The following is a 26,961-nucleotide window of genomic DNA, read 5'->3' as shown; positions in this document are numbered from 1 at the left end:
TGGCAGACTTCAACAAAGCTGCTTTTAGTTTTGATATTTAAAAGTTTGGGACATCAAAATAAGAGACTGGGCTGGAGAGATGGCTTAGCGGTTAAGCGCTTGCCTGTGAAGCCTAAGGACCTTGGTTCGAGGCTCGATTCCCCAGGACCCACGTTCGCCAGACGCACAAGGGGACGCACTCATCTGGAGTTCGTTTGCAGTGGCTGGAGGCCCTGGCGCGCCCATTCTCTCTCTCTCTCTATTTGCCTCCTTCTCTGTCTGTCGTTCTCAAATAAATCAATAAAAATGATTAAAAAAATAAGAGACTGATTGAGAGGGGGAGGGGATATGATGGAGAGTGGAGTTTCAAAGGGGCAAGTGGGGGAGGGAGGGAATTACCAAGGGTTGTCTACAATTACGGAAATTGTCACTTTAAAAAAAATTAAATAAAATTTGGAGCACAGAACCTAGCATTCAGCAGATGAATAAACGGCGGGTAGTTTTTTGTTGTTGTTGTTTTTGTTTTTATACCCAAGGACACCCAATATTGCTCTGGGACTCAATCTCTCGGCGAAACTGCAGCAGTTCTTTCCGCTCAGCAACAGGCTCTCCTTACGTCAACCGCGGCGGCCAATGAGCAGGCAGGTGGGCGTAGCTTCCTTGTAGCCAATAGCAGCGCGCAGCGGCACTCGGGATAGGCCCAGGCAGGTTTCCAGGCCCATTACGGAAGCGAATCTCCGAGGGAGTTTGAGAGGCGGGAAGTGTCCCCAAGTTCTTCAGGCTCTACGTATCAACCCGGCTATGATTGGTGCAGGATGCGGCGATTCGCCTTCCCTCGTCCTCAGGGCCCGCCTCGCAGGAAGCAGCTGGGACTGCAGCATTTGCTTTTTCTCTTTTCTTTCTTTTTTTGAATCGGGGTCTTCGTGTACCCCAATCCTTCTTAGCCCCCCGCTGGTCTTGAACTTGTGATCCTCCTGTCTTTTGAGTCTTCCCCTTCTCCTGCGCCAAGTTGCTGGAACTATAGTCCTGTATCACCTTGCCTGATATTTTTATCTTATTTAAATTTTAGTATTTTTATTTATTTGAGAGGGAGAGATAGAGAGTGAGTATGGGCACGGCAGGGCCTCCTGTTACCCCTGCAAGCGAACTCAACTCCAAGCATGAGCCACTTTGTGCATCTGCCTTTTCATAGGTACTAGGGAATGGATCCCAGGCCATGATGAGAAAGCACCTTTAATCTCTCAACCATCTCTCCAGCCCCAACATTTGTAATTTCAAAGAGAGAACTTTGAACTAGGTGAATGGTGAATGAAACCGTCAAGTTGCTTGAAGGATTAATAAAATTCTGAAGTTGGGTTGGTGAGATGGTTTAGCTGTTAAAGGTGCTTACTTGAATAGCCAAAGGACCCAGGTTTGATTTGCTAGTACCCATGTAGAGCCAGATGCACAAGGTGGCACATGCATCTGGAGTTCATTTGCAGTGGCTAGAAGCTCTCTCTCTCTCTCTCTCATCTCAAATAATTAAATAAAATATAAAAAATAAAGTTCTAAAGTTGCTGAGACAAGCACACCCTGAAACAGACTTGAGAACGACCTTGGGCCTGAAAAAGAAATACTTGTTCAATGAAAAGCCACTGTTTTGTACAATAATATATTCATATCCTGAAGAGAGTACAGTTTGATCTTAAAAGCTGTGACTGTAAGCAAGGGGAATGGCCTTGTTCCTATCTTGTTTTCCCTGACCCACATCCTCACATTCTTCTCACCCCTCATTTTGTGTAAATGTCAGTTCAGCTGGAAAAACGCCACTGCAGCCTCAAGCCCAAAAAGAGGTCTTGCAGTCACTGTTTGTCTCCAATAAAGAAGTCTATAGCCATTGAGGTTTGGTTTCCTTTCTTCTTCATGTTGCCCCAGTTGGTTCTGATCCCAATTCAGATATAACACTAGTGAGTTTCAGCAACTTAGTGACAGCCTATCTCAAAAAGAAAAAAGAGGCCGGGCGTGGTGGCGCACGCCTTTAATCCCAGCACTCGGGAGGCAGAGGTAGGAGGATCACCGTGAGTTCAAGGCCACCCTGAGATGACAGAGTTAATTCCAGGTCAGCCTGGACCAGAGTGAGACCCTAACTCAAAAAACCAAAAAAAAAAAAAAAAGAAAAAAGAAAAAAGAGGGCTGGAGAGATGGCTTAGCGGTTAAGCACTTGCCTGTGAAGCCTAAGGACACTGGTTCGAGGCTCAACTCCCCAGGACCCACGTTAGCCAGATGCACAAGGGGGTGCACACGTCTGGAGTTCGTTTGCAGTGGCTGGAGGCCCTGGCGCGCCCATTCTCTCTCTCTCTCTCTCTGTCTGTTTGCCTCTTTCTCTCTCTGTCTGTTGCTCTCAAATAAATAAATAAACAATAAAAATTAAAAAAAAAAAAAAAGAAAAAAGAGAGAGAATGCCTTGTGCCTTTCAAAGGTGAGAAAGGAACAACTAATCTCACTACCAGAAAATAACCTATATTAACATGTTTGCAGTTAATATTGTTTTTATATTTAATTACTTACTGTTATGCCTAAGCGCTATACCCACTAAGCTATCTCCTCAGCCCCCTGTTTTTTGTGTGTGGTTTTTCGAGGTAAGGTCTCACTCTAGCCCAGGCTGACCTGGAATTCACTATGTAGTCTCAGGGTGGTCTCAAACTCACAATGATCCTCCTACCTCTCTTACCCATCCCCATTGCTGGGATTAAAGGTATGTGCCCAGTCCCAGCCCCTTTTTAAAATTTATTTTTTATATGTTTGGGTCTGCATATGTGTGGGTGCATGTGGAAGCCAGAGGGTGATGTTGGGCTGCACCTACCTTCTATGTGGGTACTGGTTTTCAGAATTCAAGTCCTCATGCTTACCAGGTAAACACTTTACTGAGTCATCTCCCTAGTCCCCCGTTTTGCTTTTGGAGACAGTCTCAAATAGTACAGGGTGGCTCTGAGCTTGCTATATATAGCTTGAACTGCTGATCCTCCTCCCAAGTGCTGGGATTTTAGGCACACATCACCATGTCTAGTTTGCAATTGTTCTTAGTCTAGGGGGTTGAATCTTGGTCCTCAAGTATGTTAGATAACCACAGTACCACTGAACTATATCCACAGCCTTCTTTCTATGTTTTATTTTAAGACAGTCTCAATAAATTGCCCAAGCTGGTAACTCACTCTGTTATGCAGGCAGGTATTTTCCTGCCTTAGCATCCTGAGTAACTAGCATTACAGCCCTGCCCTACCAAATCCAGCTATACTCCCAAGTGCTGGGACTAAAAGCATGAGTCACAATACCCAGCTGTCTTTTCCTTTGTTTTTGTTTTCCGAGGTTGGGTCTCACTCTAGTCCAGGCTAACCTGGAATTCACTATATAGTCTCAGGGTGGCCTCGAACTCACGGTGATCCTTCCACCTCTGCCTCCTGAGTGCTGTGATTAAAGGCGTGCACCGTTACACCCGGCCTGGCCAATTAAAAAAAATGGCCAAAGCACGATTGCACAAGTCCAATTACAGCCAGGTGTGGTGGTGCATGCCTTTAATCCCAGCAACCGGGAGACAGAGTTAGGAGGATCACTGTGAGTTCAAGGCCAGCCTGGGACTACTTTGTTCCAGGTCAACCTGGGCTATAGTGAAAGCCTTTGTCAAAAAAAGGAAAAAGTTCAGTTATTTATAGAGCAGGGTGGGGAGCATAGATAACTCAAAGGCATCTGGAATCAGTGAAAAGCCCACCCCAGCCTAGGTGAGGACAGATGCTGCATCTTTGGAGCTCACTGAACCGCTTGCAGGTGGGTGGGCTGGTTAAACTCTAGTATATCACTTTGTGTACCTGATATTACGTGTGTACTTAGAAATCAAACCCCTGGGCTGCATAGCTGGTAGTAGGGGAGAGAGAAAAGATAAGGATGGGTAGGGAGTTCTGAGAGTCTAACAATGTTCAAGGACATCTTTTGCAACATAAGGGGTTTGAGACCAGCCTGGGCTAGAGTTCCTGTCTCAAAAAAAAGTTTTAAAATTTGTGAGACTTCATATAAAATCCCCAATGTATAATTTCTCTTTGGAAATAACACAATCTGTCAACATTGAGTTTATTATCTAGTAGCTGAGCCAGTCTACCCCAGTTCTCAGTTACCATAAAGCACATGAGCCACTGAACTCATTTATATTATATACCTGTCCTCTACACAAACCTGAGTTTAAAACCCCGGGACATGATCATAATTCTTTTTAAAATGTTTATTTATTTATTTGAGAGAGATACAAAAATACATATGGAAAGAGAGAGAGAGACAGAATGGGCACACCAGGACCTCTAGCCACTGCAAACAAACTCTAGATGCGTGCGCCCCCTTGTGCATCTGGCTTACATGGGTGCTGGGGAATCAAACCTGAGTCCTTTGGCTTTGCAGGCAAGCGCCTTAATCGCTAAGCCATCTCTCCAGCCCCATAATTCTTTTTTTAAATTTTAATTTATTTAATTATAAGAGAGAGAGGGTCTCTAGCCATGCAAACAAATTCTAGGTGTATGTGGCACCTTGTGCATCTGGCTTTACATGGGTACTAGGTAATCAAACCTGGGTCCTTAGGCTTCGCAGGGAAGTACCTTAACCATTGAGTTATCTCTCCAGCAAAGATCATAATTCTTTAACATAACCATGCCTAGTAGCATAGGTCTGTAATTCTAACTACTGGGGAGGCTGAGGAAGGAGGATTACAAATTCAAGACCAGATTAAAAAACCTAGTGGATCAGGCTGGAGACATGGCTTAGTGGTTAAACGCTTGCCTATGAAGCCTAAGGACCCTGGTTGGAGGCTCGATTCCCCAGGACCCACATTAGCCAGATGCACAAGGGGGCGCACGCGTCTGGAGTTTGTTTGCAGTGGCTGGAGGCTGGAGTTTGTTTGCAGTGGCTGGAGGCCCTGTTGTGCCCATTCTCTCTCTGTCTGTCTGTCGCTCTCAAATAAATTAAAAAAAAATAAACAAAAAAAGTAAAAAAAAAAAAAAAGCTTAGTGTCTCAAATGAAGAGTTGCTCAGTGGTGCATAGCTTGTGATTAAGACCCTAACAATCCCTAACACTGCCGCTCTTCTTTTTCACCTGTACTTCTACCTTTTTTCCCCACTGCTGTGATCAAATCCAGGGCCTTGATCATGCTAGGCAAACACCACCATCAAGCTACATCCTCTGACTTCTACTTCCTTCTTCTCTTGCTCACAGTTGCTGCCACACATCCTTGTCCAAAGTATTAAAAAAAAGCAATGACAGAATGGGGATTAGAACCAAGTTTTCTAATTTACTATCCTGGTTCTTTTAACTCCCGTATTTTGTAGTTAAAATAGATCCTCATTAAGCCTGTTTTACTCCCTTAGAGACTTAAGTCTGCTGTGTTACCCAGACAGGTCACAAACATCTAGGCTCACAGACTCCTTCTGCCTCCTGTCCCAAGTAGCTGGTACTATGGGCTTGTGTGATGACCTGGCACACAGATCTAATACTCATTAACTTGAATGTTCATTTTTCTTCTATAAGATCAGGCCAAAGTCAGTTAATTGCATAAAACTAAATAGAACTAGAGGAGGTAGTGCACGCCTTTAATCCCAGCACTTAAGAGGTGGAGGTAGAAGAGTAGCTGTGAGTTTGAGGCCACCCTGAGACTCTCCTCCTACCTCTGCCTGAGTGCTGGGATTAAAGGCATGTATCACCATGCCCAGCTCTCACCCATGATTTTCTTCTTTCTCCCTTACTCTCCTCCATTTATATTGGTCACTCTTCTGTTCCTTGACTATATCAGGACATTCTTCTATCCAAGCCCTTGCTATTGGACCTTAGGTTAGAATGGTCTGTATCTTCATTCTGCATATTACCATATCCTCCAGGTACCTTACCTTTCTCAGTAAACTCTATGTGAACCTTATCAAGACGTAAGATAAATAAATCATTTCCACCCAGTCTTATGTACCCTTATTATTATTATTTTTTCTAAGTATGGTCTCATTCTAGCCCAGGATGACCTTGAACTTATAGTAACACAGTAATCCTCCTACCAGACAATGCCACCACACACATCTGGCCTTTGTGCTTTAGGTAGCTTTCATCTAAACATATATATTTATTTATCTACTTCCTTATATTATGTATTCTATGTAAACTCCATGAAGGCAGGATTTTTTTTTTTCTTTTTCTTTTTTTTTTCAAGGTAGTGTCTCACCCATGCTGACCTGGAAATCACTATACAGTCTCAGGCTGGCCTCAAACTAACAGCAATCCTCCTAGCTCTGCTACCCAAGAGCTGGGATTAGAGGTGTGCACCACCATTCCAGGCTTAGAACTTTAGTTTTCTTTTCTACCCTTTGTACCTCAGATAGTGCCTGGCACAGCGTAGACATCGGAGTCACTCTGGGGATGTAGTATGGTGGTAGAGTGCCAGTCTAGATGCACAGGCCTTGTGTTCAATCCTCAGTAATACACACATACACAATGAAAAGAAAGATGAGGCTTAGATGGCTTAGCAGTTAAGGTGTTTGCCTGCAAACCAAAGGACCCAGGTTCGATTCCCCAGGACCCATGTTAGCCAGATGCACAAGGGGGCACACGCGTTTGGAGTTCATTTGCAGTGGCTGGAAGCCCTAGTGCATCCATTCTCCCTCTCTCTATATCTATCTCTGCCTCTTTCCCTCTCTCAAGTAAATAAATAAAAATAAAATAAAATAGAATATTAAAAAAAAAAGAAAGATTAGGGGGACAGCTTGGGAATGCAGCTCTGTTGGTAGAGTGTTTGCTTAGCATGCAAAAAAACCCTTTCTTTGGGATGATTCAAAAGGTATCATGGTGCTGGGAAGAAGTGAATGGAGTGCTCAGTACTGTAATATCTCTATCACACCTTCCAAGGCTCAGAGTCTAATGCAGAAGAGGTGACAGAAAGAATGGAAGAGCCAAAGGAAGGGTAGGATTCCTTACAATGTGTTCCCCCCAGACACAAAATGGCCTGGATATCCATGACCTCACAGTGCCTAACACTACCTACACAAATAATAATATAACATAATAAGAGGAAAAGATCATGACATCAAAATAAAAGAGAGAGCGATTGAGAGGGGGAGGGGATATTATGGAGAATGGAGTTTCAAAGGGGAAAGTAGGGGAAGAGAGGGTATTATCATGGGATATTTTTTATAATTATGGAAGTTGTTAATAAAAATTAGAAAAAAAAAAAAAAAACAACCCTAGATCTGATTGCCAGCATTGCATAAACTAGGCCTGGTAGCATATACCTATAATCTCAATTCTCCAGTGACAGAAGCAGGAGGATCAGGAGTTCAAGGTCATCCTCAATTATATAGCAAGTTTAATGCCAGCCTGTGTCAAAAGGAGAAAGGGAGGGAGGGAAGAAGGAAAGGAGAAAGTCCTCTAAAAAAAGAGAGAGAGAGAGAAATTAAATTGGCTTATTTCAAGTAGGAATAAAAGGATTATTACTGAGACAAAGTCTCTTTCTGTAACCCAGGCTGGTCTTGAACTCAGATTCTCCTTTCACCTTTCCAGTGTTGGGGTTATAGTCAGATCTTTTTTCTATTAACCCAGAGCCTTGTGCAAGCATTCTGCCATGGAGCTACATTCCCAAACCTATGCATTTGTCTTTTTTTTTTTTTCTTATTTTTCAAGGTAGGGTCTCACTCTAGTCTAGGCTGACCTGGAATTCACTATGGAGTCTTAGAGTGGCTTCGAACTCACAGCAATCCTTCTACCTCTGCCTCCCGAGTGCTGGGATTAAAGGCATGCACCACCACGCTTGGCTTTTCTTTTTTTTGAGGTAGGGTCTTGTCCTAGTCTGGGCTCACTTGGAATTCACTGTGGCATCTTACACTGGACTTGAACTCACAGTAATACTTCTACCTCCCTAGTGCTGGGATTAAAGGTATATGCCACCAGCCCCAGCCTTCTCTCTCGTTGCATTTATCTATGTATATACTTTATTATTTTTCGCCCAAGGGTCTCTCTCTAGCCCAAGCTGGCCTGTAATTCATTCTATAGTCTTAGGGTGGCCTCAAACTCATGGCGATCCTCCTACTTCTGCCTCCCAAATCCTGGGATAAAAGGCATGGGCCATTACACCTGTTTTTTTTTTTTTTTTTTTGTTCCAGGTAGGGTCTCACTCTAGCCCAGGCTGACCTGAATTTACTCAATATGTAGTTTCAGGGTGGACTTGAACTCACAGCAATCCTCCTACCTCTGCCTCCCGAGTGCTGGGATTAAATGCGTGTGCCACCACACCCAGCTTTATACCTGGTGTTTTTCTTTTCTTTTTTTTTTTTTTTTTTTTTTGGTTTTTCGAGGTAGGGTCTCACTGTAGCCCAGGCTGACCTGGAATTCACTATGGAGTCTCAGGGTGATATACCTGGTGTTTTTCAATACTTTTATTTATTTATGTGTAAGGAGAGAGAGAAAGCGCGCGCATGCTAGGCGTGGTGACGCACGTCTTTAATCCCAGTACTCAGGAGGCAGAGGTAGGAGGATTGCCCAGAATTCGAGGCCACCCTGAGAATACAGACTGAATTCCAGGTCAGGCTGAGCTAGAGTAAGAACCTACCTCAAAAAAAAAAAAAGAAAGAAAGAAAGAAAAAGAGAGGGAGAGAGAGAGAGAGAACGATTCTTGCTACTGCAAATAAACTCCAGATGCATGCACCACTTTGTGCATCATGGTTTACATGGATATTGGGGAATCAAACCTAGGCCTGCAGCTATGCAAACAAGTGTCTTTAACTGCTGAACAATCTCTCCAGTCCTTTTTTTTTCTCCAGCCCCTCTTTTTATTGACAATTTCCATACATGTACATAGTGTATTTTGATTATACATTACCCTTGCATTATCTTCTTTTGCCTATCGCCCCAGCCCCTTTCCATTGAACCCTTCTAACTAGTCCCTCTTCTATTTTGATGTCAGATGTCACTTTTTTATTGGCCTTCTCCTCCATTATCCAAGATAACATATTGGTGAGCCAACTATTGTACAGGTCTTGTGCCAGTAACGACAGCCACTGTGTGGTCACGAATGTAACGACCACTTCTTGGCAGACATCATCTAATCAAGCTATCAAAGATGAGACAGTAACAATCCTCAGACATCAGATAGAATGCAGAGCCGTCTATGATGTCCCCACAGGCATGTGAGCTTTATTATTATTATTTTTTACTCTAGCCCAGGCTAACCTGGAATTTACTATGTTGTCTCAGGGTGGCCTTGAACTAAACTCATGGTGATCCTCCTACCTCTGCCTTCCAAGTGCTGTGATTAAAGGTGTGTGCCACCATGCCTGGCCAGCCTTTTTAGTTTTTTTGTTTGTTTTTTAGAGGCAGAGTTTCATGTCCTTCAGGCTGTCCCTGAGCAGGCTAGGTAGCCAAGGATGACCATGAACTCCTGATCCTCTCTCCTGTCCTACCTCCACCTCCCAAGTGCTGGGATTATAAATTTGCACCATCGTGCCCAGCCTCTTTTCTTTTTTTCATCGCAAGGGCCAAATGTAGAACTATCCAAGTGCTCCACCAGCAAGGTATACCCTCAACTCTTGAGATTTTTTTTTAATTTTTATTAACATTTTCCGTGATTACAAAATATATCCCATGGTAATTCCCTCGAGATTTTATTTTTTTATTATTTTTAATTTTTGGTTTTCCAAGGTAGGGTCTGACTCTAGTCCCAGGCTGACCAGGAACTTACTATGCAGTCTCAGGGTGGCCTTGAATTCATGGTGATTCTCCTACCTCTGCCTCCTGAGTGCTGGGACTAAAGGTATGTGCCACCATGCCTGGTTCAAGATTCTATTTTATTTTTTATTTTATTTTATTTTATTTATTTATTTATTTATTTATTTATTTATTTATTTATTTATTTATTTATTTATTTATTTGAGAGCGACAGACACAGAGAGAAAGACAGATAGAGGGAGAGAGAGAGAATGGGCGTGCCAGGGCTTCCAGCCTCTGCAAACGAACTCCAGATGCGTGCGCCCCCTTGTGCATCTGGCTAATGTGGGACCTGGGGAACCGAGCCTCGAACCAGGGTCCTTAGGCTTCACAGGCAAGCGCTTAACTGCCAAGCCATCTCTCCAGCCCAAGATTTTACTTTTTATATTTTATTTATTTGAGAAAGAGATACAGAGGAAGAGGCAGAGAGAAAGAGTGTGTCAGGGCCTCCAGCCACTAAAAATGAACTCCAGATGCATGCAACCCCTTGTGCATCTCTGGCTTATGTGGGTCCTGGGGAACTGAACCGGGGTCCTTAGGCTTCGTGGGTCCTGGGAAATCGAACCGGGCTCCTTAGGCTTCATAGACAAATGCCTTAACCACTAAGCCATTCCCCAGCCCCAAAATTTTATTTTGATAGATCTCTGGATATTCCAATGTGCAGCATGGGTTGAAAATGAGAACTTTAGACTTAACTGCTGTGGAATTCTGATGTTAGTTTCATGACAAACGTGTTTACATTACAGAAGCCTGCATACACATGCTGGCAGAGGTTCATGTCACAGCCAAAATGTACACACCAGCACTACCACGAGCACTTCTGCGCAAATTCCCAGGAGCTTTTGCCTTTTTGCACCCATCCCAGATGTCCATGTATTACCACCCCAGACTGGCCTTCAACTACAGGCTTCAAGAGCCCAGAGTTTGGAAGTAATGGCTTGCTTTGCACAAACCTGATCATGAAACCTAAAGTTATTTCATAACTCTACTTGTTACTTTGGTTGTAAAATTAAACTAGGAGGCTGGATGGCTCAGCAGTTAGGGTCTTGCCTGCAAAGCCTAACAACATGGGTTAGGTTCCACAGTACCCACATAAATCCAGATGCACAGTGGCACATGCATCTGGAGTTTGTTTGCAATGGACACAGGCCCTGGCATGCCCAGTCTCCCTCTTTCTGTCTCCCTCTCTGTCTCTCTCTGCTGGCTAATAAGTTAATTCATTAATTAATTTTGGCCAGGTGTGGTGGCGAACTCCTTTAATCCCAGCACTTGGGAGGCAGGGGTAGGAGGATCACTGTGAATTCAAGGCCTGACTGAGACTACACAGTGAATTCCAGATCAGCCTGGACTAAAGTGAGACCTTACCTAGAAAAAAGAAAAAAAATCTATTTATTTTAGTTATTGTGTATGGGTCACTTGTGCCACTTTTTTGTTGTTGTTTTTTGTTTTTCTAGGTAGGGTCTCATTGTACCCCAGATTGACCTGGAATTCACTATGTAGTCTCAGACTGGCCTTTTTCTAGCCCACAGTAACATGGAACAATTCAACTTCCTCTCCCCCCTTCTCCCCACAGGGGAAGGGGGCTAGGATTAAAGGTGTGTGCCACCATGCCCAGCTTTGTACATTTTTACATCCAGTTTATGTGGGTGGCTTGGGAAATGAATCCAAGCCAGTAGGCTTTGTAAGCAAGTATCTTAACTACTGAGCCATCTTTCCAGAACCCTGCCTAAAAATATCTTGAGGTGTTTTTGTTTTATTGTTTATTTAAGTAGGATCTCATTCTAACCCAGGCTGATCTGTGGGATTTTTTGTTGTTGTTGTTCAATTTTTATTTATTTATTTGAGAGTGACAGACACAGAGAGAAAGACAGATAGAGGGAGAGAGAATGGACATGCCAGGGCTTCCAGCCACTGCAAACGAACTCCAGACGCGTGCACCCCCTTGTGCATCTGGCTAACGTGGGACCTGGGGAACCGAGCCTCGAACCAGGGTCCTTAGGCTTCACAGGCAAGCGCTTAACCGCTAAGCCATCTCTCCAGCCCCCCAGGCTGATCTGGAATGTACTCTTAGCCCCAAGCTGTCCTGGAACTCACTGCAATCTCACCTCAGTCTCCTGAGTACTGGGACTAAAGTTGTGCGCCACCACACCCGGTTATCTTGAGATTTCTTTAACTTTTTTTTTATTGACAGCTTCCATAATTATAGACAATAAGCCATAATTCCCTCACAAATCCTCACTTGATCATATTCCCTCCCCTTCTCAATTAGTCTCTCTTTTGATGTCATTATCTTTTCCTTCTATTATGAAGGTCTTGTGTAGGTAGTGCCAGGCACTGCAAAGTCATGGATATCCAGGCTACTTTGTATCCGAATGATTGCACTGTAAGCAGTCCTTCCTTTGGCTGTTACATTCTTTCTGCCACGTTTTCCGCAATGGACCCTGAGCCTTGGGAGGTGTGATAGAGATGTCTCAGTGCTGAGCCCTCCTCTGTCACTTCTCAGCATGACGGTGCCTTTTGAGTCTTCCCAGTGGCCACCGCCTTCTGAAAAGAGAAGCTTCTCTAACCAAAAGTGGAAAAAAAAAAGTGGAGTGCAGTGGAAAAAAAGCTGAAAGCTGGACTGATACTAATAAAAATTATTTTAAACTTTTGTATCATTTTCTAACCAGGTTTGCTTTGCTAACCAGATATGTTCTGTACTTTAACTAGATTTGTTTTGATAATCAAAAATGTATAATCTCTTTGAGTGACTGATAAACATATGTAAAAGCCAGAGTCAGTTAAAAACATTAGAATTAGGGCTAGAGAGATGGCTTAGTGGTTAAGGCGTTTGCCGCAAACCCTAAGGACCCCAGTTTGATTCTGCAGGACCCACATAAGCCAGATGCACAAGAGGGCACATGTGTCTGGAGTTCCTTTGCAGTGGCTGGAAGCCCTGGCACACCCATTCTCTCTGCGTGTATGTCTGCCTCTTTCCCTCTCTCAAATAAATAAATAAAAATAATTTAAAAAAAACCCAAAACATTTGAATTTAAAAAAATAGCAGGGCGTGGTGGCATATGCCTTTAATTTCAGCACTGGGGAGGCAGAGATTTTGAGGCCACCCTGAGACTACATAGTGAATTCCAGGTCAGCCTGGGCTAGAGCGAGACCCTCCCTTGAAAAAAAACATAACAAATAAATAAATAAATAAACAAACAACCCCCCCCCCCAGTATTTCGGTTCTTACTCCCAGGTCAAAAGGCCACAGGAGATGATGCTAGCTAGTTTCTAGCCTCTGGCAAGTCACCTGTCTTCTTGATGAGGGAGGATATGGAGACCCAGAGATGAATTCCAAGTCTTTGTATCTGCAACAGGAGAGTCACATTAGAAAAAAATTGGTCCTCTAGACTCCCAAGAGAGGGAGGACCACTTGGTCAGCATAGCCTTGACTTATCCTAACAGATGACAATGCTGAAATCATAAAACTCCGCATAGGTCCCCAAAGTCTTTCCTATAAAGCCACAAATGACCTCTAAAATATAATACACAGTTAATATTGGTGCCTACATGGTCTTAAACAGCCAATAAAAAAAAGTAACTATAAGATATTACAATATAAACCAAGGATTCAGACTAATAGGCTCCCCTGTGTGATGTTGACTTACAGTACTAAACTGTTACATTAACTCATACCTTCTGCCTCTGCCTGTCCCTGATTAGTCACCCCCTTCAAAAAAAATTTTATATATGAAAAGTGCTTACCAGGAAGTTTGGTGAGCATAATACATGCACTTAGCTGGACAAGAGAAGTTAGCCAGGCGTGGTGGTGCACGCCTTTAATCCCAGCACTCAGGAGGCAGAGGTAGGAGGATTACCATGAGTTCAAGACCACCCTGAGACTCCATAGTGAATTCCAGGTCAGCCTGGGCTAGATTGAGACGCTGCCTCAAAAAAAACAATCAAAAAAAAAAGAGCAGAAGTTACTCCCCAAGACTCATGATCTTCCCTGCCATAGGCTTCTGACTGGGTTTTCAGTACCAGGCATGTATTCCCTCCCATGGAGCAGGCCTGTAGTCCAACTAGAGAGTGGTTGGTTTCCCCCATAACAGACATGTCTCTATAGCACCAGTTAGCGCATTTGGCCTGTCTGGCTTGCAATGTCCACTGTTGTTTACTACCATTAATGACTTTTGTCTCCCACGCTTTTTCAGCTTTCTGTCAGCTGGTTCACAGACAGGTTTTCAGCTCAGGTCCAGCTTGACTTCTCAACAACCTGTAGCCCAAGCATATAGATTTCTTAGCAATAGGGTTTCACCATCTATTCCTGGTGGGAACCCAAGAGACTCTGGCAACGGCCTATAATGTTTTGGGCGCATCAGGGACCTCTCTGGCCAAGAATTCACTGGAAGGTATCCCATCCTTGGCACTGAAATTCCAGGTCAGCCTGGGCTAGAGGGAGATCCTACCTTGAAAAACCAAAATAAATAAATATATACATACATATATATTTCTCTGAATCATTCTGGCTATATTAGGGTCTGTGTCACAGCCCTCCCTTTTTATTCCCAGTTTGTTTCAGTTGCTGAGTTCTCCCTGGTAGGGTCCCATCTGATTCATTTTAATGGATGAGTACTGTCTGTCTATCTACAACCCTCTAGATAGTAGAAGGCATCAGGCATAGTTCGATGATGATAGTTTATTATCTGTTAGTAGCACACAGACCAAAATATTAATTAAATTAGAACTATGTCTACATAGAAGTGGGCAATGATACAGGCCATTGTATAGGAAACTGTGTGCATTTAGTCTTCTTGCTGTTTCAGTTGTTTGAGCTTCTTCTTATGCCGCTCAATTTGTTTCTGCAGATGCCGAATCTCTTCCTCATGTTCTTGGATCTCATCCAGGTGGAGTTTCTTCAAAGCTGCTAGTTGTTCCTTAGTCTTCTCTCTACAAGGACACAGTGGCTCAGGGTTTAATTCCAATCCTTCATCCCAAAGAGATCGATAATCATAACTATCAAGACCTAAGGCAAGCCAGGTGTGATGGTTCATGCCTGCAATCCCAGCATTCAGAGGGTTGAGGCAAGTAGATGGCTGCAAGTATGAGGCCAGTTGGAACTACTGAGACACAGCCTCAAAAAAAAAACCAAAAGCCAGCAGGGCTTGGTGGCACACACCTTCAATTACAGGACTTGGGAAGCAGAGGTAGGAGGATCTCAATGAGTGAGTTCCATGCCACCCTAAGACTTCATAGTGAATTCTAGGTCAGCCTGGGCTAAAGTGACACTCTACCCTGAAAACCAAAACCAAAACAAACAAACAAAAAGCACACCAAAAAGTAGACCTGGGTTCAATCTCAAGTACCCACATAAAGCCAGCTGCAAAGGTACCCAGGCATCTGGAATTTGTTTGCAGTGACATGAGACCCCGATATGCCCATTCTCTCTGTCTTTCCTTGCAAATAAATATATTTTAAAAAAATAACTAAGACAAATAACAGATGTCCCAAACCAGGAATGATGGTATAAATTTGTAATCCCAGAAATGGAAAAGGCTGAGCCTGGGCTAGAGAAAAAGAGCTTATCTCCAGGGGAGGTCATGAGCCTTAAGGTTATAATAAAGCCTAATCTTGCCTGGCTAAATGCATATATTATGCTCACCAAACTGCCCTATAAGCACTTAATGTTCATATTCATATATTCATGCTACTCTCACCTTTAGTTAGAGAAGCTTCTGTTTTCAGATGGTGGTGAGCGCTGGAATGACCCAAAAGGCAACATAGTGCTGAGAAAAAGTGACAGAGGAGTGTCCAGCACTGAAACATCTGTATCACACACTCCAAGACTCAGGGTCCATTGTGGAAGAGGTGGCAGAAAGAATGTAAGAGCCAAAGGAAGGGTAGGACTCCTTACAATCCAACCGTCCAGTCAGAAATTGGCCTCCACAACCATGACCTCGCAGTGCCTAGCAATACCTTCACAAGACCCTCATCATAGGAGGAAAAGATGATGACATCAAAATAAGAGACTAATGAAAGGTCAGATGTGGTGGCACACACCTTTAATCCTAGCACTCGGGAGGCAGAGGTAGGAAGATTGCTGTGAGTTTGAGGCCACCCTGACACTCCATAGTGAATTCCAGGTCAGCCTGGGCTAGAGTGAGATCCTACCTCGAACCCACCCCCCCCCAAAAAAAGAGACTAATGGAGAGAAGGAGGGGATATAATGGGAGAATGGAGTTGTGAAAGGAAAAGTGGGGAAGGGGAGGGAATTATGGTTGGTGTATGTATAGAAGTTGTCAATAAAAAAAATTATACATTAAAAGAAAAAGAAAACTGCCCAGTAAGCACTTCTCGTAATGTTCATACCCATATATTAATGCTACTCTCACTTTTGGTAGAAAACCTCTTTTCAGATGGCAGTGACCTTGGGATGACTCAGAAGGCACCATGGTGCTGGGAAGAAGTGACAGAGGAGTACTCAGCACTGCAATGTCTCTATCACACCTTTCAAGGCTCAGGGTCCATTGTGGAAGAGGTGGTGGAAAGAATGGAAGAGCCAAAGGAAAGGAGGACTCCTTACGTGCTCCTCCAGACACAAAATAGCCTGGATATCCATGACCTCACAGTGCCTGACACTACCTACACAAGACCATCACAATAGGACAAAAAAAGATCATGACATCAAAATAAAAGAGAGACTGATTGAGACAGGGAAGGGATATGATGGAGAGGGAGTTTAAAAGGGAAAATTTGGGGGAGGGAAGGCATTACTATGGGTTATTGCTTACAATCATGGAAGTCGTTAATAAAAAATAAATTACAGAGCTGGAGAGATGGCTTAGCAGTTAAGCGCTTGCCTGTGAAGCCTAAGGACCCCGGTTCGAGGCTCGGTTCCCCAGGTCCCACGTTAGCCAGATGTACAAGGGGGAGCACGCGTCTGGAGTTCGTTTGCAGAGGCTGGAATCCCTGGCGCACCCATTCTCTCTCTCCCTCTATCTGTCTTTCTCTCTGTGTCTGTCACTCTCAAATAAATAAATAAATAAATAAAATTATTTTAAAAAATAAATAAATAAATTACAAAAAAGAAAAAAAAAAAAGACCAGGCGTGATGGCACATAGGGATGCAGAAATAAGAGGATTGCCATGAGTTTGAGGCCACCCTGAGAATACAGAGTGAATTCCAGGTCAGCTTGGGCTAGAGTGAGATCCTATCTTGAGAAACAAAACAAGAAAAAGAAAAAAAAAAAAAAAAACAGGGCTGGCAAGATGGCTCAGCAGTTCAAGATGCTTGCTTTCAAAGCCTGATGGCCCAGGTTCAATTCCCAGTAGCCACATAAAGCCAGATGCACAAAGTGGCACATATTCGGGAAGGAGAGATAGATTAGCGGTTAAGGCACTTGCCTGCAAAGCCTAAGGATTTGATTCCCCAATACCCATGTGTGGTGGTTTGATACAGGTGTCCCCCATAAACTTAAGTGTTCTGAATGCTAGGTTCCCAGCTGATGGATATTTGGGAATTAATGCCTCCTGGAGGGAGTGTATTGTTGGGGGCGGGCTTATGGGCTTTATAGCCAGTTTCCCCATGCCAGTGTTTGGCACACCCTCCTGTTGCTGTGGTCCATCTTATGTTGGCCAGGGGGTGATGTCCACCCTCTGCTCATGCCATCGTTTTCCCCTGCCATCGTGGAGCTTCCCCTCAAGCCTATAAGGCAAAATTTCCTTTTCCCAGAAGCTGCTCTTGGTTGGGTGATTTCTACCAGCAATGCGAACTGGACTGCAACACCATGTAAGCCAGATGCATAAGGTGGCACATGTAATCTGGAGTTCCATTTGCAGTGCTACAGGCCCTGGCACACCCATTCCCTATCTGCCTTTCTCTCTCTCAAATAAATAAAATAAAGGAGGAAAGCTTTCAAAGTGGCACATATGTCTAGAGTTCCTTTACTTTCTCTGTCTGTTTCTCTCTGAAATAAACATTTAAAAAACAAAACAAACAGCATGGTGGTGCATGCCCTTAATCCCAGCACTCAGGAAGCAGGGGTAGATGGATCACCATGAGTTCAAGACCATCCTGAGATTACATAGTACCAGGTCAGCCTGGGGTAGGGCCAGACCTTACCTCAAAAAAGAGGGCTGGAGAGATGGCTTAGCAGTTAAATGCTTGCCTGTGAAGCCTAAGGACCCCAGTTTGAGGCTTGATTCCCCAGGACCCACGTCAGCCAGATGCACAAGGGGGCATAGGCATCTGGAGTTCATTTGCAGTGGCTGGAAGACCTGGAGCGCCCATTCTCTCTCTCTATATATATATCTGCCTCTTTCTCTATCACTTTCAAATAAATAAATAAAAATAAACAAAAAATTAAAAAAAAAAAAAAACAACCACAATCAGGCATGGTTGTGCATGTCTTCAAACTCAGCACTCAAGAGGCTAAGGTAGGACGATTGCTATGAGATCAACTGCTGTGAGTTCAAGGCCAGCCTGAGACTACATAGTGAATTCCAGGTTAGCTTGGTCTAAAGCAAGTCCCTATCACCAAAAAACAAACAAACAAACAAAAAATCAACAAGAAAATGCCCAATTTAAACAAAATATTGAGATCCAGTTACAACTAGATAACTTTCTAATAGGACCCTGGTATGTCAGGTGACATGATACTTTTTTAGAGAGAACAAGAAAGAGGCAGAAAGAATTGGCACTCCAGGTTGTAAGCCACTGCAAACTCCAGACGCTTCCACCACCTACTGGGCATCTGCGACCATGTGCTTGTCTCACCTTTGTGCATGTGGCTTAAGTGGGATCTGGAGAGTCAAACATAGGTCCTTAGGTTTGGCAGGCAAGCGCCTTAAGGGCTAAGCCATTTTGATTTGACAGCCCCATGATACTTTTTTAAATTTGAGATATAGAAAGAAGGAGAGAGGGAGAGAATGGGCATGACAGGGCCTTCAGCCTCTGTAAATAAACTCCATACACATGCACCACCTTGTGCATCTGGCTTATGTGGTTGCTGGCAAATCAAACCTGGGTCCTTTGGCTTTGCAGGCAAAAGCCTTAACCACTATCTCTTTTTTTTTTTTTTTTTTGAAGTAGGGTCTCACTCTGGCCCAGGCTGACCTGGAATTCACTATGTATAGTCTCAGGGTGGCCTTGAACTCATGGTGATCCTCCTGCCTCTGCCTCCTGAGTGTTGGGATTAAAGACTTCCACCACCACGCCCAGCTCCACTAAGCCATCTCTCTAGCCCCAATGATACTTTTTTGACACTGAGGATTAGTGAACCCGGAACCTCCAGCATGTTAAATTCTTAGTCCACCATTGAATAACACCCCACTCCCCCGGGCCCATGACAATCCTTAAGGCAGAAACCAAAATAAGAAGGCATGTTAGCTTCTGGGTGCTCTGCACAGTCAGTTAAAGATAACTCAGGGCTGGGAAAAAGTTGTGGGGAGGAAGGCTTATCTACTACTCCCTATTCCTAGACAGGAGACATCTAAAGTTCAAGGTCTGGTCTGGGTGGAGTAGGGCAGAAGTCTCCAACGAGGGGGTGGAGTCTAACCTTGAGCAGGTACTACCAGCATCTATGAACTAATCACTCCCAAAGACGAGGCTCTAGAAATGGCCGACAGGGTGTACGATTGCTTCTACAAGATAAAAAAAAAAAACAGGGGCGGTAGGTGGGTGAAGGCTGAGGAAGCCAGGCTTAAGGGGATCTTGCAAGTATACGTTTAGATGTAGACACCGATGGAAGAATCTGGGGGCGTTTCGCACGACCTGGGGCATGTGTTGGTGGTGGGGGATTGCTGCGAGCCAGGAGATGGGCCTTGAGACCCGGTGGAAAAAATGACTTGAGGCTGGGGGACCGCAGTGGAGTCGAGCAGGCAACCTTCCTGACCTCCAACTGCAGGGATGCCCCCGAGTTCGGCGGGGGGATGGGCGCCCCACACAAGGAAGGAATGGGTGGGGCAAGGGAAACTTTAAAAGGACTGGAAGGGAGTCATAGGTCCAGACATGGGACCGGGGGTGGGGGGGCTCACCGGAAGTACCGATCCTCTTCAGCCTTCTCTCTCTTAGCGAAGGCCCCACCAGCTTCCCGGATGGAGCCCGCGCCAGCGTCGTGACTCTCCGACTGCGGAGAGAGAAACGGACATAGGTCGTGGTGGAGCCGGAAAATGGGAACTCGTGCCCGAGGGGGCAGTGGATACTGCTGTTAACGTACCGGGTCCGAGGCAAAGCCTCGGGTTTGCATGGCCCTTACTCCCCACACACCGAGCCGCACCCGAAGCGCCAACGTCCCTGCCATGGTTTCTAGCTGCCGCACCTCTCCAGTCGCGGGCGAGGAGGAGCCTCCTGCGCGCTAACTGAGATGAGGACTAACGGCCAATTTGATTGGTGACGGGACGAGATGGGCATAGGACCAACAAATCACGAGGAAGGGGAGGCGGGGTTTCTGAAGCCTCGGCGAATCATGATGGGGAGGAGAGACTGTTCTTAACCAACCGGTAAGAAGGACTCTTGTACCGAAGGACTGGTAAATACTGATGGAGGAGTTTGAAAAGAAGGGTAAGGAAAGAAGGAAATTTCTGGTGTTGGGCTCATTGAGACATGGTGTCCACCCTCACCAGACAGTTCCAGCCCTAAGTTATCGATATTATTAAAATCTTGAAAGAGCCCATCCTTTTTCTTGGCTCATGGGTTATCCAGGATCTCGACCTCCAGCGTGCCTCTATTTATAAATAGGACGTCATGTTCATCTCTTAGGAGGTGTCAATGTTTGTGGGGGTGTTCACTGACATTTCAGTCTCAACTCTCGTTTCAAATTTCACTCTCAGAGAAATCTCCTTGACCTTCTTAGTCATTCTGTTACCAACCTTCTATCCTATCACCCTCCCTGTTCTGTCAGCATTTCATCTTGTGTCATCAGGGCCTTAGACATCTGGTGAAATAATATTTGTGAACGATATTAGTATGTTGAATGGACTTGAAAAGAACTTTTGGTGACGTGCAGTGAAGTGGAAATGCATCCACTCCTGGTGGTCCAAGCCTGCAATCCAGCACTACTGAAGCAGAGGCAGGGAGAATCAGGCAAGTTGGAGCCAGCCTGACCTAGTAAGTTCCTGGCCAGCCAAGGACATACAGCAATATCCTGTCTCAAAAAAAAAAAAAAAAAAAGAAAAGAAAAAGAAAAAGAAAAGAAAAAAGAAAAAAAAGCTGGGTGTGGTGGCGCATGCCTTTAATCCCAGCACTCAGGAGGTAGGAGGATTGCCATTAGCTCGAAGCCATCCAGATACTACATAGTGAAATCCAGGTCAGCCTGAACTAGAGTGAGAATTTACCTAGGGAAAAAAAAAAAAAAAAAAAGAGGGGCTGGAGAGATGGCTTAGCACTTCAGGCACTTTCCTGCAAAGCCAGAGGACCCAGATTTGATTCACCAGGTTCAATTCCCCAGGAGCCATGTAAGCCAGATGCACAAATTGGTGCACACGTTTGGAGTTCCTTTGCAGCAGCAGGAGGCCCTGGGGTACCCATTTTCTTTCTCTCCCTGTTTCTCTTTTTATCTCAAATAAACAAATTGAAAAACAAAACAGGGCTGGAGAGATGGCTTAGTGGTTAAGACGGTTGCCTGCAAAGCCAAAGGACCCAGTTGTGATTCCCCAGGACCCACATAAGCCAGATGCACAAGGTGGTGCATGCATCTGGAGTTTGCAGCGGCTGAAGGCCCTGGTGTGCCCATACCCTATATGCTTCTTTCTGTCTCTTTCCTTCTCTCTGTCTCAAATAAATACATAAAATAAAATTTAAAATGTTAAAAAAATACAGGCTGGGAAGATGACTCAGTTGTTAAAGGAACTTGATTGCAAAGTCTGCCAGCATTCACATAAAGCTGGATGCAAAAAGTGGCACTGACCCTGGAATGTGCCCCCCCCAACCCACAAAAATAACTAGAGTAAGTGTTGGTAAACTAGAGCCTCCTGCTGCTGCAAATAAACTCTAAACCCCAGACTCATGTGCCACTATGTGCATTTGGCTTTATGGGGTACTGAAAAATGGCCTTTGCTTTTTAACCATTTTTCTGGCCACCAAGGCCTTTAAACAAGACAACAGTCATCTTTCTTTGACTTCATGGAGTTTACAGTTTTTGTCTGTTATTTTCTCTTTCCAGCCCAGTTTCTTCCTTTAGGTGAGAGGATTAAGCCAGATTATCTTATTCATTAGTATAAAAATACCTTCTTCGGGGATGGAGAAATGGCTCAGCAGTTAAAGGCATTTGTTTGCAAAGCCTGCTGGCCCTGGCTAAGTTTCCTCAGTACCCAAGTAAAGCAAAATGCAAAAAGACATGTAAATATCTGGCATTTGTTTGCAATGGCAAAGATCCTGGCATATCGTTGCAGTTACCATCTCTTTGCTAGAACAAAACATTCCACCAGAAACATCTTATGGGAGGAAAGGGTTTATTTCAGGCTTACAGTTTTAAAGGGAAGATTTATCTTAGCACAGTGGAATAGAGGCTGGATGTCATATCTTGCCATAGCAGCTGGAATGTGACAGCAAGAGTGAGCTGGCACTGGCAAGGGGACCTGGGCCATAGCACCCAAGGTCTTCATCAAGCAATACACCTCCTACAGCAGGGTTCTACCTTTCAAATTGCCGCTAGCTAGGGACTGAGTATTGGGCTTAATCAAAAACACAAGGCTATGGGTAACATTTACCATTCAAACTACCACACATGCTAATAAACAATTAAAATATTTTTAAAATATCTTTTACTTTTTGGTTTTTCAAGATAGGGTCTTGCTCTAGCCCAGGCTGACCTGGAATTCACTATGTAGTCTCAGGGTGGCCTTGAACTCATGGCAATCCTCCTACCTCTGCCTCCTGAATTCTGGGATTAAAGGTGTGAGCCACCACACCCGGCTAGCTTCCTTATTTTTGTTTCTTAATTTTTCTTCATTTTATTTACTTATTTGAGAGTGACATAGAGAGAAAGAGGCAGAGAGAGAGAGAGAGAGAATGGGTGCTGCATGTGCCCTCTTATGCATCTGGCTAAAGTGGGTCCTGGGAAATCGAGCCTCGAACCGGGGTCCTTAGGCTTCACAGGCAAGCACTTAATGGCTAAGCCATTTCTCCAGCCCTGTAGCTTCCTTATTTTTTAAACTACATATTATTTTTTTATTTACTTATTTATTTGACACATGCTCCATTTGTGCATCTGACTTAACATGGGTATTGGGGAATCTAACCTGGGTCCTTTGGCTTTACCGGCAAGTGCCATAACCACTAAGCCATCTCTCCAGTCCAATTTTTTTTTTTTTCTTTTCTGAGGTAGGGTCTCACTCTAGCCCAGGCTGACCTGGAATTCACTATGGAGTCTCAGTGTGGCCTTGAACTCTCCCACCTCTGCCTCCCGAGTGCTGGGATTAAATGTGTGTGCCACCATGCCCGACTTCCAGTCCAATTTTTTGTTATCTATATATTTATTTGTTCATATATATATATATATATATTTATTTATTTATTTATGAGAGAGAGGAGAGGGAAAATTGGTGCACCAAGGCCTCCAGCCGTCACAATTGAACTCCAGACGTGTTCGCCATTTTGTGTGCTTGAGCAACCTTGCGCACTTGCGTCACTTTGTGTATCTGTCTTATGTGGACCCTGGGGAGTCGAACATGAGTACTTAGACTTTGCAGGCAAGCACCTTAACAGCTAAGCCATCTCTCTAGCCCTTTATTTTTTATGAGTGAGAGTTAGAGAGAGAGAGAGAATTGGCATACCAGGCCACTGCAATCAAACTTCAGATGTGTGTACCACTTTGTACACATGTGTCACCTTGTGCATCTATCTCATGTGGGTTCTGGGGAGTCAAACCTGGATCCTTAGGCTTCATAGGCAAGCACTTTTACTGCTAAGCCATCTTTCCTGTCCCCAATATTTAAAAATGCATTTTATTATTCATTTATTTGAGAGAGAAAAAGAGAGGTAGATAGAGAATTAGTGCAACATGGCCTCTAGCCACTGAAAATGAATTCCAGACACATGTCACCTCATACATATGGCTTATGTGGGTACTGGGGAATTGAATCTGGGTCCTTAAACTTTGCAGGCAAGTGCTCTTAACAACTAAGCCAGCCATCTCTCCAACCCCAGCCCAACTTATTTATTTATTTATTGGAGGGGGGCAAGCAGAGAGACAGAGACAGAGAAGCAGACAGAGATTGTGAGTATAGGTGTGCCAAATCCTTTTGCCACTGCAGACAAACTTCAGATGCAGGTACCAGTTTGTGCATCTGGCTTTAAGTGGGTACTAGACAAATTAAACCCAGTTTGTTAGGCTTTACAGGAAAGGACCTCAATCACTGAGCCATCCTTCCAGCCCCCCTTTATTTTTTTTCCAATATTTTTATTTATTTGACAGTGACAGACAGGGAGGCGGGGGGGGGGGGGGGGGGGGGGGGGCGCCAGGGCCTCCAGGCACTGCGAACGAACTCCAGACGCGTGCGTCCCCTTGTGCATCTGGCGTATGTGGGTCTTGGGGAATCAAGCCTTGAACCGCGGTCCTTAGGCTTCACAGGCAAGCGCTTAACCGCTAAGCCATCTCTCCAGCCCCCTCTTTTTTTTTTTTTTGATTTTTCGAGGTAGGGTCTCACTCTAGCCCAGGCTGACCTGGAGTTCACTATGGAGTCTCAGGGTGGCCTCGAACTCACGGCGATCCTCCTACCTCTGCCTCTCGAGTGCTGGGATTAAAGGCGTGCGCCACCACGCCCGGCCCTCTTTTTTTTTTTTAATCGATTTTTATAGGTAGGGCTTCACTCTAGCCCAGGCTGACCTGCAATTCATTTTGTAGTCTCAGATTGCCTCGAACTCTCGGCGATACTCCTACACGTGCCTTCCAATCCTGGGATTAAAGGCGTGCGCCACCACGCCAGGCCCTTTCTTCTATTTTGATGTTATTTTTCCCCCCCTATTATTTCATGTTAATTTTTTTTTGAGGGGGGTTTCCCCGAGGTATGGGCACTGTAGCTCAGGCTGACCTGGAATTCACTATGTAGTCTCAGGATGGCCTTGAACTCAGGCGATCCTCCTACCTCTGACTCCCGAGTGCTGGGATTAAAGGCATGCGCCACCATGCCCGGCTTCATATTAATTTTAAGAGTCCATATAGGGAGACATAACATGGGGAGTGATTGAGTTCTTCCCCTCATGGCCACGTTGAATAAATTCCCTTCCTCTGCTGACAATAAAAACAAACAAAACAAACCACGGGGCCACTAGCCCTTTAAGAGCCGCCAAATAGATGGGGCCGGGCCAGAGAGGCGGGCTTGTGCGGATCACGTGACCCGGCGCCTGCGCAGAAAGGTCACGTGGTGGCTGCGCCGGGGAAATGGCGGCTTCAGGAGAGAGCGGGGCTTCGGGCGGCGGAGGCAGCACAGAGGAGGCATTTATGACCTTCTACAGTGAGGTGAGCACACAGTAAGGCCTAGTGCCCCCACGGCGACCGCGCTCGGACCTCCTTTCCCAGTGGGCGGAGGCAGCGGGCCGCCTGGCCTGGGCCGTTGGCCGGCCGCTGTCCTGCCTCCAGGGCAGCGGGGCTTGGCCGGGGTGTGTGCGCGTCCCCCTCAGAGGGAGGGCCGCGGGGCTGAGCGCCCGCCGGACGTGGACGGAGACCGGAGCGTGGCCGGCGAGGTGCCGTGGCTGCTGGCCGGAGACCCAGTGACTTTGCTGTGGTGGCCTCAGCTTTGGTTTCCAAGTAGAAGTTATCTTCTCTCAGTCCTGCGTGATGAACCGTCATTGCTGCCGTCCACCAGTGCTAGTCACTGCATCGTGATAGACGTGAGGATGCCCCCATTTTACAGATGACGAACCTCAGTAAGAGACTCATTAGTTGGTTCAGAGTCTGACATCACAGCAGGTGACAAGTTGGAACCTGGTATGTTCAGCTCGTTTGTTGGATAAAGAAAGAAAAAGACATTTGGCCTCAGAGGCCCTCACATTGAACTCTGCCAAGGTAGTTAGTTAACCCGAGTGCGGTGGAATTTTTTTCCAGACATTGCTTTTGCAGGTCATCAGTGAAAGGAGGAAGTTAGTATTAAGACAGGATTCATGAAGATGGAAGAATTTGATGTATAAGAAGAAAGTGGCCGGGCGTGATAGCTCACGCCTTTAATCCCAGCCCTCGGGAGGCAGAGGTAGGAGAGTTGCCTAGAGTTCAAGGCCACCCTGAGACTACATAGTTAATTCCAGGTCAGCCTGGACCAGAGTGAGACCCTACCTCGAAAAAACAAACAAACAAAAAAAAAAAAAAAGAAGAAGAAGAAGTAGAAGAAAGTGCCTCACAAGACATGAAGTAGAAGCAAGGAGGTCATGATCACCTGTAATTCCGGTACTGGGGAGGCAGTGGCAGGAAAGTAGGTATCAAGTATCAGGGCTAGCCACAGCTAAATTGCGAGACCCTGTCTCAGAGCAACAACAACAAAAACAAAACAGAAGCATCTCAGACTGAAGATGGGGATCTTTCTATGCAGATGTGGATTTGAGGGATGAATGTGACCTACGTCCAATTAAGAGCTATGTCAGGCTGGGGATATGGTTCAGTGGTAGGGCATTTGCCTAGCATGTGCAACACAGTGGGTTCAATCCCCAGTGCCACCAAACTAATAACATCAACAACAGTGACTAAAAGTCATTAACCTCTGTTATTTGCCTTTTTTCTTTAAGACAATCTTAAAGTGAGACCTCACCTCAAAAAACAAAACAAGAAAGAAAAGAAAAAGAGGAAAAGAAAGAGAGGCAGATAGATAGAGTGGGTGCACCAGAGCCTCTAGCCACTGCAGATGAACCCCAGGCACATTCTGCACCTCCTTGTGCATTTGATGGTTTATGTGGGTACTGGTGAATCAAACCTGGGTCCTTAGGCTTTGCATGCAAGCACCATAACTGCTAAGCCATCACTCCCTCCCCCAGCTTGTTTGTTTTGTAGTATTTTATTTTTATTTGTTTGTTTGAGAGTGTGAAAGAGGCAGAGAGGGAGAGAATGAGCATGCCAGGGCATCCAGCCACTGCAAACTCCAGATGCATGCACTACCTGGCTTATGTGTGTCCTAGGGAATCAAACCAAGGTCCTTTTGGCTTTGCAGGCAAGTACTTTAACCAGTAAACCACCTCTCCAGTCCCTGGTTTTATTTATTTATTTTTAAAGACAGTTTCTCATTACATAATTCAAGTTGATTTCCATCCTGTCTCAGCTTACCAAATG

General features: G+C 44.9%; 2 protein-coding genes across 2 annotated transcripts in view; one reads left to right on the top strand and one right to left on the bottom strand.

The window, feature by feature from the left end:
- Positions 1-14,393: 14,393 nt before the first annotated feature.
- On the bottom strand, positions 14,394-20,074 carry Atp5if1 (ATP synthase inhibitory factor subunit 1). The gene is made up of 3 exons (XM_004671250.2): positions 19,927-20,074; positions 19,745-19,836; positions 14,394-14,659 (listed from the first exon to the last, which is right to left on the bottom strand). The coding sequence occupies exons 1-3, from the start codon at positions 20,008-20,010 to the stop codon at positions 14,515-14,517; spliced, it is 321 nt and encodes a 106-aa protein (XP_004671307.2). The 5' UTR covers positions 20,011-20,074; the 3' UTR covers positions 14,394-14,514.
- Positions 20,075-25,046: 4,972 nt separating this feature from the next.
- The window catches only part of Dnajc8 (DnaJ heat shock protein family (Hsp40) member C8), a 41,420-nt gene continuing 39,505 nt past the window's right edge, over positions 25,047-26,961 (top strand). Inside the window, exon 1 of the mRNA XM_045150823.1 lies at positions 25,047-25,167. Within this exon, the coding sequence (XP_045006758.1) occupies positions 25,090-25,167 (78 nt within the window). The 5' untranslated portion in view covers positions 25,047-25,089. The remainder of the gene's footprint in view (positions 25,168-26,961) is intronic.

This window comes from Jaculus jaculus, chromosome 5, assembly GCF_020740685.1.
Source record: "Jaculus jaculus isolate mJacJac1 chromosome 5, mJacJac1.mat.Y.cur, whole genome shotgun sequence".
Classification (NCBI taxonomy): Eukaryota; Metazoa; Chordata; class Mammalia; order Rodentia; family Dipodidae; genus Jaculus; species Jaculus jaculus.
Note: the sequence above shows the minus strand (reverse complement) of the source record. Positions and strands in the feature narration are given on the sequence as shown.

Bases quoted from the DNA above. Each gene is read 5' to 3' on its own strand.
- Atp5if1 (XM_004671250.2), bottom strand. From the start codon at position 20,010: ATGGCAGGGACGTTGGCGCTTCGGGTGCGGCTCGGTGTGTGGGGAGTA. The intron at 19,837-19,926 runs GTACGTTAACAG...CTCTCTCCGCAG, and splicing joins GAGGCTTTGCCTCGGACCCG to TCGGAGAGTCACGACGCTGG. The intron at 14,660-19,744 runs GTGAGCCCCCCC...GTGTCCTTGTAG, and splicing joins GAAGAGGATCGGTACTTCCG to AGAGAAGACTAAGGAACAAC.